The sequence below is a fragment of the Pleurodeles waltl genome, chromosome 1_2 (genome assembly GCF_031143425.1).
Source record: "Pleurodeles waltl isolate 20211129_DDA chromosome 1_2, aPleWal1.hap1.20221129, whole genome shotgun sequence".
Classification (NCBI taxonomy): domain Eukaryota; kingdom Metazoa; phylum Chordata; class Amphibia; order Caudata; family Salamandridae; genus Pleurodeles; species Pleurodeles waltl.
This window is the reverse complement of record NC_090437.1, coordinates 17,583,181-17,599,125: the sequence shown is the minus strand read 5'-3', so window position 1 is coordinate 17,599,125 and position 15,945 is coordinate 17,583,181. Positions and strand designations below refer to the sequence as shown.

The 15,945-nt window shown below is 42.4% G+C and overlaps 1 protein-coding gene across 1 annotated transcript in view; it reads right to left on the bottom strand.

Moving 5' to 3' along the window:
* Window positions 1-8,355: 8,355 nt before the first annotated feature.
* DUSP4 (dual specificity phosphatase 4) overlaps window positions 8,356-15,945 on the bottom strand; it is a 34,814-nt gene continuing 27,224 nt past the window's right edge. The window contains exon 4 of the mRNA XM_069235657.1: window positions 8,356-12,772. Coding sequence (XP_069091758.1) covers window positions 12,396-12,772 — 377 coding nt within the window. The 3' untranslated portion in view covers window positions 8,356-12,395. The remainder of the gene's footprint in view (window positions 12,773-15,945) is intronic.

Genomic DNA, 15,945 nt, shown 5'->3' with positions numbered 1-15,945 from the left:
ATGCTAGGTTCTCAATTCAAAAGTACAATACCTAGGTAGAAAAACATACACTAAGGTCTATGTTGCAGTGAGAGGTAAGAACATCATTGGGTGGAAAGACCTAGTAAAAATTATTTGTATCTTGTTCCAGGATCTGATAATCCAATAGATATAGGTGGCTTACCTGTTTATGTGTTGTGGCAGAGAATCTGTTGAGGATATATTGTCTGAATTTAAAACACTGTTTACTGACCATGTAGGCACAGTGAAAGGATTTGACTATCGCATTAGATTAATACCTCAGGCTCAGGGAATTAAGGAACACTCTCCAACATCGGACTTCACAAGGTCATCATTCAACCAACAGATTCATCACAATGGGTGGCTTCCATAGTAGAGGCACGAAAAAAATCTAGCAAAATTTGGTTATGTGCTGACTTACGTGCCCTAAATAGAAATATTGTGGTGGATTGCCACAAACTGCTCAAGATACATTAACTACTGGCTAATCTAATGTGGGAGGTGCTAAATGGTTCTCCATAATAGACTTGAGGCCAGCTCATCAAGTCTCACTGAATGCTGATTCTCAAGAACTTTCAACATTTGTGACACCGTTCAGCACTTATAGGTTTTTAAGGTTACTATTCAGGCTGGCATCAGCAACCAACGTTTCTCAGAAATTAATGGACAGCTTGTTTCAGGTAGTACACACGTATCTGGGTGATATTTCCATTTTTGCAGATAATTTGCAAGATCATAACAAAATATTATATTTAAAAAAACACACTCATATGCCTCTATGTGCCAGAATGGACCATCAGACCTGACAAAATGTAAATTTGCCACCAATTAACTGAAATATTTAGGCCACACGGTGTCTGATTCCAGCATAAAATCCACGTTTTCTGTAGTCAAGGCAATTTAAAAGGCAAGGGAACCTACGGATAAAGATGCTCAACGCCATTCTTAGGTTTAGTGGGTACTATGCATGCTTTGTGCCAGGCTATGCTGAAAAAAGTCAAACCAATGCGAGCATTAATCAGAAAAGGCCAAAAACGGAGTGGTCTAATGATTTGGAAAAAGGTTTTACCAATTTAAAGAATTTAATTGTAACTGCATCAGCCTTTTGTGTTTTTCATGAAAATTGTTCTTCAATCATAATGGTGGATGCTAGCATTTATGGGTTTGGTGCTGATTTCAGTCAGAAGATTGCTGGTAAAGAACAATCTAATATTTGCATCAAGAAAAGTGAATGGCAATATAGAACGCAAAGCACTTCCGTATGTGGGCAGTGAAAAAATGTAGGATGTACATTCAGGGACGCAGATTTAAATAGCACACAGACCACAAACCATTGGTATACATTTTCAACAGATGCAATAGTAACATGTCAGTCACTCACAAGGTTAGTATCTGAACTCAAAATTGTACTCCTGCAATTTAAACACATTTCAGGCGGAAGACATTTCTGTGCTGTTTATCCCTTATGCCATCAGATGACTGTAATGATGAGTTGTTCATAGTTGATGTTGAGTGTGTTGCCCTGGTGGATGCAGTGTCTGAGTAAGAGTCAGTGGTAACTGAAGAAGAATGGACAGAGGCATGTGAACAAGATGAGATTTTGATAAAAGCAAGAGTATATTTTACAAGGAAAACAGATTGACTGTTGAGTTGCAAGTTCTCACAAGTTGCTTAAGATTTCTGTTGCTAATGGCATAGTACTTCCCCTTCCACCCCTGACCCCCCCCCCTGCCAGCAATCTGATGACATCAGCGCGCGCACAGCGCGCCGACGTCATCAAGTATTGCCGGGACACGTTGGAAGCCATTTGCGTCCAGCGCGTCGAGGGAAGAGGACTTCTCCTGGTAAGTCCTTCCCTTTTTGTTTTTTTTCTGGGGTTTTTTGGGGGGGGGGGGGGGGGGGGGACACAGACACGGGGGAAAGGAAAGGGTTTTTCCTTTCCCCCTGTGCCTGTTTTCACTGTATTCCTGCTCCACGAGCAGGAATCTCCACTAGACACCAGGGATTTTTTTGGGTATGTTTATTTTGGGGGTGACCCCTTGGGCAAGGGTCGCTCCCATAGGGGGCTATTTTTTTTTCTGTTTTGGTCCCTATTTTATTTAGTATTTCGCACCCCCTGGGGGTAGATCGCCGATTTACCCCCGGGGGGTGGGGGGAAATCCACTAGACACCAGGGATTTCGTTTTGAATGTTTATTTTGGGGTCACCCCCCTGGGGGGGCAATTTTATTTAGTATTTTGCCCCCCCCACCCCCCTTGGGGCAGATCGATGATTTTTCGGAGGGGGGGGGGGGGGAATCCACTAGACACCAGGGATTTCGTTATACAAGTTTATTTTGGGAGCAACCCCTTGGGCAAGGGTCGCTCTACTGGGGGGCTATTTTTTTTTTCCTGTTTCGCCCCCCCCCTCCCGAGGGCAGATCAGCCATTTTTGGGACTATCTGACCCCTGGGGGGGGGGGGGGTGTCGAAGCACACTAGGCGCCAGGGATTGTGTGGTGTGTGTGTTTGGGGGCACCCCTTGGTCAAGGGTCGTTCCCCCCCCCCCCCCAAAGTGGGGAAAGTTTGTATTGGCCATCTGCCCTTTGGGGGCAGATGGGCCTATTTTTGTAGCCAGGGATTTTTTTTTTTTCCCCCTTTTTTTGTTTTGTGCTGGGGGTGCCCCCTTTGGGAAGGGTCGACCCCTAAAGGGGGCACAGAGCTGTTGCCCATTTCTGCCCCCCTTGGGGGCAGATAGGCAAAAATTAATTACGCCCATCTGCCCCCAAGGGGGCAGAATCCACTTAGGTACCAGGGACAATTTCTAAGTTCTTGGTGGTGGGGTGTTTGTCAACCGGCGAAGTATTTGTGATAACACTTTATTTCTTCTTTTCCTTCTAGTTCAACGCTTTTGCTTCCTTTGCTGTGGATCCTCTCGGTTTTGGCAGTAGTTGTCCTGCGGTTTGCATAGTTGCATGTTTTAGGTAAGTGAAAGCAATTTACTCCAAAGGAGTATTGTTGACATGCATGAATTACATGTTTGTAGGTGGTGTACTAAACGCAGTATTGTGTGTGAAATTGTCCTAATAATTTAAGCACAATGATATTTGTGTTGACATATGTCTAATTTGCTTTTTTTCTTGTTAGTGGGATATCATTGGTGACTGCTGTGTCTGTGCAGAGTAGTTGTTTGGGGAGTAGCTTTTTCAGGCAAGTGAGTGGTATAGTTTTTTTAGTACATAACTCTACACTTTGTTTATTACTTATTTTAGTGCTAGTTGTTGGCAATCCATTTGTTGTTGGTGAGGATCATGGCTAGCCACAGAGTGACCGCTCAGCAGGTTGTTGGCATGCTCTTTGAGTCGTCTTCAGACCATGATTACGAGACTGACTCTGCATCGGAGGCAGAGGAGGAAGTGGGAGATTCTGGCAGTGAGTTTTCTGTCCGAGAGTATTCTTCTGATGAGGAAGCTACTCTCAGTGCAGATGAAGGGCCTGTTGTAGAGGACGACATTGATGTGCCAAGAGTGCAGCCCATTAGAAGACCTGACACCTGGATTGCCCCAAACATGGAGCAGCCACAGTTACCTGCATTTACTGGTCTCCCAGGGTGTAGAGTCAATACGGAAATCTTTTTGCCTGTCCATTTATTTCACTTGTTTATGGACGATGTATTTTTTGGAAGAGATTGTGGAGCAGACTAATTTGTATGCAGAGCAATATTTGAGGGACAACGCTGCCAGACTTAAGCCTCAGTCTAGAGCTACTCAGTGGGTTCCCACATATCTGGAAGAGATGAAAAAGTTTTTAGGTTTGACTTTTTTGATGGGGTTGATCAGGAAGCCGTCACTGGCTTCTTATTGGTCTACTAGTCCCTTGATGGCAACGGCTATATTTCCTGCAACTATGACACGTAATCGCTATTTGCTTCTTCTTCGTCGTCTGCTGCATTTTGTAGACAATGCTTTAGCCTTGCCACGAGATCACCCTGATTGTGACCATCTTTTTAAGATTAGGCCTGTCCTTGATGATTTTGTAGATCGGTTTTCAGAGGTCTATGTTCCAGGCAAAGAGATAAGTGGGGACGAGTCTTTGGTCCTTTTCAAGGGGCGTTTAGTTTTTTAAGCAGTACATTCCTAGTAAGAGGACACGGTATGGGTTTAAATTGTATTTGCTGTCAGAAAGCAGTACAGGATATGTGTATAATTTCCGGGTCTACACTGGTAGGGATTCCAGTTTTGACCCTCCTGGTTGTCCGGCCACTTTTGGAGTTTGCGAAAAAATTGTGTGGGAACTTGGTAGATGACTATTTAACAAAGGTCACCATTTGTACGTAGATAATTTCTACACTGGAGTGCAGTTGTTCAAGGGTTGTTTAGAGTGGACACTGTCGTAAAGTGTGGTATAAAAAGTTGGCCCTACATTTATTTCATTTGGCAACTTTTAATGCTTTTATTGTATTCAAGGATTGTTCACCTGAGTCAAGGATGACATTTGTTAAATTTCAGGAGTCAGTGATAGAAAGCCTTATTGTGGTGGAACAGGCAAGAGTTCCTAGAGTAGAAGTGGTGGAGGATGTGGCTAGATTGAAAGATCGGCACTTTCCAGATCACATTCCTCCCACTCCCAAAAAAGACTTGCCCACAAAGAAATGTAGAGTATGTGCCCGGAGATTAATCCGGAGGGAAAGCCAGATGTACTGCCCCGAATGCCCTTCAAAGCCTGGGCTGTGTGTGCCCAGCTGTTTTAGAAGTTACTACACAAGGAAAAACTTTTGGGAAATACCGTAAGCGTAAACTGTCGGTTTTATATTTTCATATGTTGAGTTTCACGGTTGGCATCACTGTCATGTATTTAGTTAGAGCTTTTGTGTTTGCAGTTTTGTACTTACTTTATAATTAGTTAGTGGTTTCTTTGTTGTTTATAAACAAAACAAAAAAAAAAGTGATGGTGTGCGTGGGGTGGCGCTTGGCTGGCGGTGTGCTTGGGGTGGCGCTTGGCTGGCGGTGCCAGCCAAACGCCAGTCCACACACTCATCAGCTGGTGCGATTGCTTTATCAGGCATGTGGACGTATGAAAGTGATGGGCCCTTGACTGGCACTGTCTGTCGATGCGAGTGTTGTAATGTGCTGGGCCCGTGGCTGGCGGCGTGAATGGTCTTGTGCATGTCATGTATGAAAGGTGTGTGAATGGACTGTAAAGCGGTTGGTGCCTTGCTGTGGCTTTACAGCTCACGAGCTGTGAGTCATTGGTTCCGTTTTTTGGCCTTTCAGTTATTACCAATGCATTTCACTTTTGTGAAATCTCTTGTTAATAAAATTTGATCTACTGAACCATCATTCACCCTCGTGCCAAATCCAACCAGTATGTGTGGTACAAATGACAAAACCTGCTCCGCTGTAATCAGGCGTCGCAGCACACTTGAGACACGCTAGGTGTCTCCAGTGGGACCCCGATGATGAAGCATGCCACCAACTCGGTTGGTGGGTGAGGGGTCTTTTTCACATAACCTAAGTGCGTTTCTTTTCACAATTTTAGTGTTTGCCACATCACAGACGTATGTAGACACATCAAAATGATATATTACAAAACTACCTGTGTTTGGGGGGGGGGGGGGGGGGGGGGGGGGGGGGGAAGAGGCCACCTATGTTTTTGGTCCTGGGTGCGGCCTTCATTTAGGAAAACCTACCAAACCCAGACCTTTTTTATTTTATTTTATTTGTTTAACTAGACACCCCAAGGAGTGCAGGGAGATTAGGCTTGCGTGGATCCCCCAACATTTTCTTACCCAGACGCCTCTGCAAAAGGATTCTGGGTAATAGAACCTGGTCAGAGCCCCACAAGTCACCCCATCTTGGATTCCCCTAGGTCTCTAGTATTAAAAAATACACAGGTTTGGTAGGTTTCCCTAGGTGCCGGCTGAGCTAGAGGCCAAAATCTACAGTTAGGCACTTTGCAAAAAACACCTGGGTTTTCTTTCAAAAATTGTGATGTGTCCACGTTGTGTTTTGGGGCATTTCCTGTCGCGGGCGCTAGGCCTACCCACACAAGTGAGGTATATCATTTTTAATCAGGACACTTGGGGGAACATATATTAGCAAAACAAGTGTTATTGCCCCTTGTCTTTCTCTACATTTTTTCATTCCAAATATAAGAGTGCGTAAAAAAAAGACATCTATTTGAGAAATGCCCTGTAATTCACATGCTAGTATGGTCACCCCGGAATTCAGAAATGTGCAAATAACCACTGCTCAACACCTTATCTTGTGCCCTTTTTGGAAATACAAAGGTTTTCTTGATAGCTATTTTTCACTCTATATTTCAGCAAATTAATTGCTGTATACCCGGTATAGAGTGAAAACGCACAGCAGGGTGCAGCTCATTTATTGGCTCTGGGTGCCTAGGGTTCTTGATGAACCTACAAGCCCTATATATCCCCGCAACCAGAAGAGTCCAGCAGACGTAACGGTATATTGCTTTAAAAAAAATCTGACATTGCAGGAAAAAGTTAGAGTAAAACAGAGAAAAATTGCTGTTTTTTTTCACCTCAATTTCAATATTTTTCTTTTTCAGTTGTTATTTTCTGTAAGAAACCCTTGTAGGATCTACACAAATGACCCCTTGCTGAATTCAGAATTTTGTCTACTTTTCAGAAATGTTTAGGTTTCTGGGATCCAGCATTGGTTGCACGCCCATTTCTGTCACTGACTGGAAGGAGGCCGACAGCACAAAAAAATAAAAAATAAAATAAAAATAAAAAATCGTAAAAAATGGGGTATGTCCCAGTAAAATGCCAAATTTGTGTTGAAAAATCGGGTTTTCTGATTCAAGTCTGCCTGTTCCTGAAAGCTGGTGATTTTAGCACCGCAAACCCTTTGTTGATGCCATTTTCAGGGAAAAAAACACAAGCCTTCTGCAGCCACTTTTTCCCCATTTTCTTTTTTTTTTTTTTTAAACAAAATTTTCACTGTATTTTGGCTAATTTCTTGGCCTCCTTCAGGGGAGGCCACAAAGTCTGGGTATCTCTAGAATCCCTAGGATGTTGGAAAAAAAGGACGCAAATTTGGCTTGGCTAGCTTATGTGGACAAAACGTTATGAGGGTCTAAGCGCGAACTGCCCCAAATAGCCAAAAAAAAGGCCTGGCACAGGAGGGGGAAAAGGCCTGGCAGCGAAGGGGTTAAACATAAGGTGTGGAGTTACAATACTTCCCCTACATTGTACTACGGGGGCCACTTTTTTGTCGATTGTTAAGAGGCAGGGAGCTTCACCCATCTTTATTTCCATCATGGTTGAAAGAGAAGTCAGGAAGTAAATGATAACTTGAAAAGAGATGAAATCGGATCTAATGTGATTTTGAAACAGGCACATGTGAAATACAATTTTGACAGAAGACTCAATGCATTGAATGAGAATTTGACAAAGTGACTGGGTGTAGATTATAAACCCAGTCAAGAAAGGTGAGTCCAACTAGTCCATGCCAGTCCAGGTTGTTAAAGTTAGTAAAGGTGCTGCAGTGATTCAAGGTAGAGGCTGGTGGAATAAAATGCAGTTAGTAAAAATTACACATGAACGATCTTGCATTAGAAAAAGTCCTAAGAGTTTTAATGATTATGTAACATATTAGTGATAAAAATATATTTAAGTTTATTTTTTTCAATTTACATATTGTAGTCTGTTATTTTGTAAGGGGGAAGGTGATTTAATTCATTATTATGTAATGTGAGTGACATGATGTAAGTGTACACGATTAAGTGTTAATGTGTATAATGTTTGTCTTGCGTGTGTAGCGGACACAGTGAGGATTCTAACTGCAAATGACTTGCTGCTGGACGTCTGAACCAGCTGGGCACATCGTGCGTGATTAGGATTTGGGAATAAAGCCTTCTTCACCCTTACCCGATCAGATGACTCCGTACTTCATTACAGTATCCCTGGGACCACCCTTGTTACACCAAACCTGAAGAGTGACAGTACGTGGTAGCAGTATTTAGCAACTGGTATTAGACTGTTTGATTAATTTCCAAGGCTGGAGGGATTGCAAAAAGTTACTTCAAAAGATCGTTGTCTTTCATGTCATCTCAAAACGTCACCTGCAGATTTTAAAACGCCTACCGATTGTGATGTAAAGGCTGTTGCTTAGGTGCTGTTTTGTATTGATGCGGATTTCTTAATTTTACCGGCGTCCCCTTTCCTGAAGATTGTCAAGTTTACTCAGTTCAACTGCAGGCCTTTAACGTAATAAAAAAATAAAAAATAAAAAAGTACAAAAACACACCATCCTACTCCTTGCAGAAATCGGAGACGATATCGGCCAGTAAGCATTACCAGGCAAATCATGTTTCCACTTTTAACAGCATAGCAAAAATGCTCAGTTAGACAAGCTTTAAAAACTTATTTATTTTCCTTCAAATGATTTCCAGGCAATAAATAAAAACAAACATTTCAGTCTAAAATTATCAGTATGTACAGGATTCAGAAACGCAATTTCACTTTGAAACATGGCGCTATTTACAGAGCTTAATAACCAGAAGTATTGTATTGCTCTCTGGATTTTAGCAACAACCCTGCTCTTTACTCCTTAAGGGGTTCGATTCCTCCACTCCCAAACATGGCAACCTGAGAGTCCGACTAACAATCCTAGCTACATTCAGATGGTAGATGCACATTCAAGTTTTATTATTCGCTTCAGGCTTCTTTTGGGGGGGGGGAGTGGGTAGGGGTTATTGTGAGACGGTAAGAGCTTTTGAGACGAATTACCAAACAGACACTGGTGCAAACATTTAAAAAACACACAGAAGGATGACTGCTAGACACACACAACCACATTTTCTCAGTAATAAATAAAGTGCTCCACTAAAAACAAACTTAATTGATATTCGGCATTAAGGAAGGACACACAAATAATTAGGATTAAAATATATATAGGCCCATCCTCATCAACAGAGCATGCCACATCCCCAGGACCTTGTCACGTCGGACAAAGGTGGTACCTCTCTAGGCTGTTTAATGCGTCTTTAAGTGACAACACTTCACTTTGTGACGACCAGAAGCTAGGAGGCGAGCGCATTTGCTGCTTCGTATTCAATACTTGTGCCATTTGAGATTTTAAATATTCCACTCAGGACATCCATCAAAACCATATGGCAACAATAAGCAGCCACACAAGGAGAGCGACTATTTTGTTGGTGCTGTCAAGAGGCTGTTTTTCAAAGAGTGGTGTGGTTCAAAAAGTGAAACTGGACTATGTTTTATCTGCGCGAACATAGCTCTTAATATAATTATAGCGAGGAAAGGTCTAGTGTACAGATAATTGATAGACAGACTGCAGTTTGAGCACGGGTGGTGTGGATATATGTTGGAATTCGGAAAACATCCGTATGTTAGTAGTTTAACGCACCGGGAAGCAAGATACACAACGATTTTCTTTAGAAAGGTGCAGAAACGTACCATGTTCTGCGGAACGGACCAATGTTCCAGGCGCGAGGCACCAAATGTAGTGAGCCACTCACCAATGTCAGACTGGGAGGGTTTCTGTAACCAAGGGCTATTTTTTAAATTACCATTCTAGTTCTTAACGTATACCAACATCAGAGAACAAAAGATGCGCACAAGCCACTTTACCCCAACAGCTCATCCTCTCTTAGTCTTTGACCTCAAGTAGAATTTTTCTTTGGAATGGAATTAAGCGACCCCCTATAAGAAACGTTGTCAATATACAATAAGCCTGGTCCACGCCTTTCTAAAGTCTCCCCTGCCATACTTAATGATGCTCCTCCGTAGATCTGGATTTTACAAATAGGTGTCCGGGGCCTTGAAGTCTATATAAAACATGCTGGTGCATAATGAAGGTCCACTGACCTCAACCATAGAGGACATCTCAAACCAGAGACACACAACACCTGTGAATGGCAAAGGCTAGATAAATACACACTTTCCCACATTCGGAGACATGCGCTGGGGTGCAGCTGGAAGATCAAAGAAACACCTCAAAGAAAAGCCAAACGTCTGGCACCCGCAGCATTACACATCTACAAAATAGCATGCAAGGTATTTGGAAATCCTTACACATCTTAGTGATTTATCGCTTTACCAACTAACACCTAGGACGGCGCTGGCTTGTTCAGCTTTCGACTGACGCTCTTGTAAATCAGTGCTCTGCATCTTACCAAAGGCTGCTCAGAACGGAGCCAGACAATCACACAAACTTGTGCTGAAGGATGCAAGGGATTAAAACAGAACTAAGGCACAATATCTTTTAAAAAATGAACATTTCTAATTTACATGAATAAAAAAATACTTCAAAATAAAATGCCTTCTCAAAATCATTTAGGTATATAAACCTGTTCGCTCAAATGCTCCAGTCCTACAATTCCATTTGCACACAATACACAAATGTGTCAAAACAATATCAAGTGAGATAAGGGAGGAGGGGAGCCCTTCAGACCGTACAACGAAATCTGCAGCTATGACTTACATGAGCACCTTTTGGCTGAGGATTAGAAATGCTGGAAGAAACGACAAGGGCCAAGGAGACATGGGTTTGGTTCCACCACTATGGGCTAGCCGGTGGTTAACTTGAGTGCACAGAGCTGTGGCAGTTGTGTCAAGTAGTGGGTGAACCACTTGCCTTTTTCTTCGGTTCAGAGTGGTTCAACATTTAGAGCCATAACTGCTTTGAGTTATGGCCTAAATTCGCTGGCCTAACCAGCAATTAATATCCTGTTAACCCAACATTACCCCGAGTTTGGAGATCACTCTTGTACATCTACCTTGACTTGATTGGATGTCGTTCTAGAGTAGCTCATGGTATACCAGTGCATCGTTTCATACCATATAAACCTGGTCCTCCATTAATATAGAACCCACAATAGCTCTTGGTGGTAGAAGCATGGACTAGACTTCACAGTACAAGACCAAAGCCCAGTTTCAGATATGCAAAAGAGTACTTAGCATGCTAATGTGTGTACAATGAAAAGATTAGGGAGTTAAATACTGAAATCGTTTTTCCACACACACAGAGATAACTGAAAAGAAACATGTTTGGGTTTAATTTGTTCCTCTGTTAGTTACTGAGCCACCAACAATCCCGCTCTCTTGCTCCAGCCTTCCATACCACCAACACTCACAAGGTTTATGGTTATCAAGCATTACAAATCTAGCCAAAAGGAACTCTTCTGAGCACAGTGTGAGCCAGCCACCGCAGGGACCCGAGTCAAAACAAGAACTTACTTCTGAAGGATCTGGAGGAGGAACAGGGATAGCTTCACTAGACTGATTTTTTGTACGATTTAAAACACACCTAAAATATTTCAAGTTATAAACTAAAGAACTTCATATCGGATCTTACACACTACTAATTCGTGAAAAGGTGGTTTTGTAGGGAAACTGCTTAGAACTTGGACCCAGTTTCAGAGATGAAAGCAGCACCATAACCGAAATGATGCTTCTGCTGAGTACTAAAATGCCTAAAAATTGTGAACATTTCAAGTGTTACTTTTATCCAGCAATTACTGCAGTTTAGGGGCAGAGCAGTTGGTCCCAAGTGCAACGATGGAAACCTCAAAGTGCTGTGTTCAAAATTATGCAAGTGCCTAATATCTGTCCAAAAACAAAACTGTTGCCAAAGCATGAGAAGTGGACCTGTGACATGAATCCTGCATTGCAAGCAGTTTCGTCTAACAACATTATTACATATAAACGCTTGCTAGCAATGCCTCGCACCTACTGAAAGTCATGCACCGCAGGAGAACCAACAGTTACAAGTCTGTGGCACTACAAGAACAGGGTGACATGCAGTTGCCAACGCAGAAAAGCATGCCAGGGAATGCAGGTGCTGTCACCTAGAAAGATGCACCTTCTCTTCCTCACCCACCCGTTATTGCTGTCATGTATTTTAGAAACAATCCACTTTTGAGGCGAATTACAAAAACACGTGAACCCACGCCCCACCCTACCCTGTTGTGCATGTTCTTCAGCTGAGCGTGTGTATTTAGTATGGCAAGCAGAGTTATCAACTCTGGCGCTCCAGAAAAGCAAACTTTTCCCAACTGTTCAATTATGATCTGCAACACCTGTCAGGCAAAAGACAGACACATGTAATGGTCACCTACATCAGTTCAGACAGGTAATGATGTCGAAGGGGTGCTCAACAGAAGAGGTAAGAATAACAAACAAACAAAAAATAATATATATTATTATTTTTTTTTTTTTAACAGCTGCAAAGACAAAAATCCATTCAGTCATTATTGCTTGTTTCTGGAGTAGATTTGCTGTGCGGGCTTATTGCCATTTCCTTCAGTTTTGCCCACCAAAAGTTGACTAAACCATTCTTTCATCTGGCAACAGTCTTTACTACTTCCCGCCCAAGTGCCAAGCATGTCATTGTGGTGTGCACACCATCTTGAGAATGGTTGCTCGTTAACAGCTGGGAGACGTGGTGATTGGACTGTGCAGATAGTTGAGGCTGGTAGGAGTACCCACAGACACAGGGAAGCTGAAGACAAAGGGCGAGGTTGGAGAGGAGGGTGGCTTGCCACGTTCCAGCATGGTTGCCGAGGGGCTGGCGGCCTCCACGGCACAAGAAGTAGCTAGGACCTGAGACTCAAATTGTAGCAACTGGCCCATGAAGCTGAAGTTTGGTGAGATGATGCTCCGGCGCTGTTTGACAAACTCAAAAGCCTCCTCCAGTTTGACACGTTTCTTCATCATCAGATAGGCCAAGCATATGGTGGCCGAACGGGAGATGCCAGCCTGGCAGTGAACAAGCACTCGACCCTGGCAGCCCTTCACAGAATCTAGAAGGGAAAACAAAAAACATGTATGGACATATCAACATTAACACGCAACTAGAATATGTGACAAATGTGCATGCTAAATAGAGCACAAACTAATAATAAAAAAAAAAAATAAAAAATAAAAAGAGAGAGTGCTTTCTCCACCTTTTTAACCAAATTGCTTTCTAATGGATATGGATTCCTGGTGTACACTCAACTCGAACCCTCTTTCATAGGAAACAGAATGAATCTAGACTTAAACATCCCCCAAACATTTAATGTTATATGTATTAGAGTTATTGTCCTCTTAATCAATGGAGCACAGTCGGATAAAGAGTATCAAATAGAGATTCTAAAGCATTTGAAATGTGGCCTCCTGGAAACCTTTATTCAAAGCTGAAACTTTTTGCTGGTAACTATTTTAACCCTCAAGTCAGTACCTGCACCCTCCCCTGACCCCCACTGGTAATTTAACACCTTTCTAAAGTAAAGTGAGCTGTTTTCCAAATAATTGTTATTTGTAAAATGTAAAAGATTTAAAATGTAGTGCTGTTCCCCATAGCCACACTGGCGACAGCATGACCGACTGAGCTTCCAGTCACTGAGCTTCGATGGAAGGAGGACCACTTCAAATATCTGGGGATTCAGGTAGCGAATAAATCAGTGGCACGATATCTCAATATGGGCAGAGTCCTCGAGGGACTGGATAAGTCAATCCCCTTCTGGGTTTGCCTATCCTGGTCAGTAATGAGCAGAGTTGTGCTAAGCAAAACGGTTCTCTTGCCCCAATGCTCATACGTTCTCCAGAATGCTATGCAAAATGTTCCAACAACTACATTCACAGGGGTGTGGAATTCCTATAGCCGGACACCCAGCATATATTGTTTGGGTTCAAGGACAACAGGTTTTCATGTTTATTTTGTCCCTGGGACAAGTAGGTCCAATCCACTTCAAGACAAACTCCTTGATTAACAGTTTACTTCACCACATTGTAAAGGGAATGGTCTGCATGGAGGTAATATTTGTGTCCATATATTAATGCTGGTCAAATTTGTAGTTATGGTCCGTTATTGCAAAGTCTTTATTATTAGGCTGAGCGCTCCAAATAATATGTTGTAAACTTGGACGGCACTACCGACAGTGGTTCCAGTAAATGTGTACACACGTTTGCAAAGTTTAAGAATATGAAAATATGTATATGTTCCCAGAAGGTTCTCTGATAAGATGCAAATATTTTCAGACACTGGAAAGCAAGATTCATGATTCTTTGCTTTCAAAATAAAATGCTCACAAAAAAATGCAACCGGGAAAAAAGAAATGTTTTGCTAAATGAACATGAAATTTTAGATACTATTTCTTTAAAGCATCATTTATTAAAATGCGTTGCATCTATGCTAGTATTTCCAAAAAAATTCATAATGGAAAAATCACTAACCAGTTTCAACAAGGATTATGGGACACATAAAAATAAACAAGCATTGACAAATCCAATGGGTCCGACATTGGTGGTCAGTCTTTTGGTTTTGTCAATGCGTGTCTTGTTTTGACATGGCTTTTGTAAAACTTTACTGTTGTGGGAGCTGCCAAGCCCTCACCATTGTAACAAACACTGGTAAAAGCAAAAATGTTTTCTGGTCTCAAAAAGCACACATTGTCACAGTAGTTCCTGGCACTGAACAAAACAACTGTGCGCCAGATTCTATGGGGCGTAACGTGAGTGCCTGTGGAGGCCTCCATTAATCATTGTTTATTTGGAGTGCTCCCAACACCTAAGCACAGAGCCAAGATAAACCACTGGTTCACGCTCCTGGGATAGTGCTGGCTAAGCGATGGGTAGTCATCCATTGGATGCAATCCACAGCACCAACGACTGGGAAATGAATGGCAGACAAAGTAACGGGGTGTGGTGGAGGAGAGGCAGCAGCGTGCCCCCAAGAACCCGGATCTGGAGGCCTCGCAGGGGGAGAGCACAGCGTTGGAAACTAGGTGTGGCTGAGTGATTATATCTGCATGGGACATGGCGTGGCAGAGACAGAGACAGAGACAGAGACAGAGAGAGAGAGAGAGAGAGTGTGTGTGTGTGTGTGTGTGGGGGGGGGGGGGGGGGGGGGGTTGGTCTGTCTGTTCCCTCCTTTCCCACTGCCTCCTCCCTCACTCCCCCGCTCCGCCACCTATTCCCCCTGCTGCTTGGTGAGGTGCTGTACTGGCCACTCTCTGTTGCCATGTTTAATTTTCTTCTTTGCTGTTTTTGTTGTTATGTATTATTATACTAATATTTATGTAATTGGACTAACATTACTGTTGTCACTATGAAGGGTAAACGGGACTAGATACAATTTTGCTATTTACCAACATAATCTGCAATGTCTTATGACCACTTGCAAATAAAAACATGTTTCAGATTTTTTCCAAATGTTTACTCGACAAATGTCATGGTTTACGTCACAATTTACTTTTTACAGCCATAGTGGTAATATTTTTAATGTATGTAAAGTTCTGGGTCTCACATGGTTATTGGGATCAAAGAATGAATGGGATACCACTGGACTGCTAAAAATCAAGCCCCAATGCACCCTAGATTGTAAGCAAACAGACAAGTACCTCCATCCTTTGGTCTATTGTGCTTTCTGCTGTGCTTGTGGTTCAGGTTTGTTGTTTACTGTACAGTACTGGCTGCCTGCCAGCACAATCAAATGCATGCTTGTTTTGTTGGTAGATACATGGGCTGTTACTGGTAAAACACTACAACCTGGTTGCCGTTTTATCCTACCACTTTCCAAAAAATGACAAAACTTAAAGCCAACAATGGGAGGTATCGCAAAATAGAATTAAGAAATAATTGCTTCAAAAAACAAGTCATTCTTGTGCTTATGAGAACGGACAGATATCAAAAAATTAATACATAAAGTGATAAAATCAGGTGATACGCAAGGATGATTGACCTGTTTTGGGTATCCTTTAAAGATTTTTTTCAGCACCATGTATTCCAGTGCTGGCAAATGCTGCAAGCTCACATGCATACTCTTTATTGGAAGCAGGATCTTCACACGCAGGCGTTATGGAAACAAGGTCTAGTAATGTGCGAATTGTGCCTCTAAAGAGTCTTATTTTCGCTTCTGGCAATGAATCTTCTAGGTGGCCACCAACCGACTTGGAGTAAATCAGATTCCCTAACAATCATTATGGATCAGCAC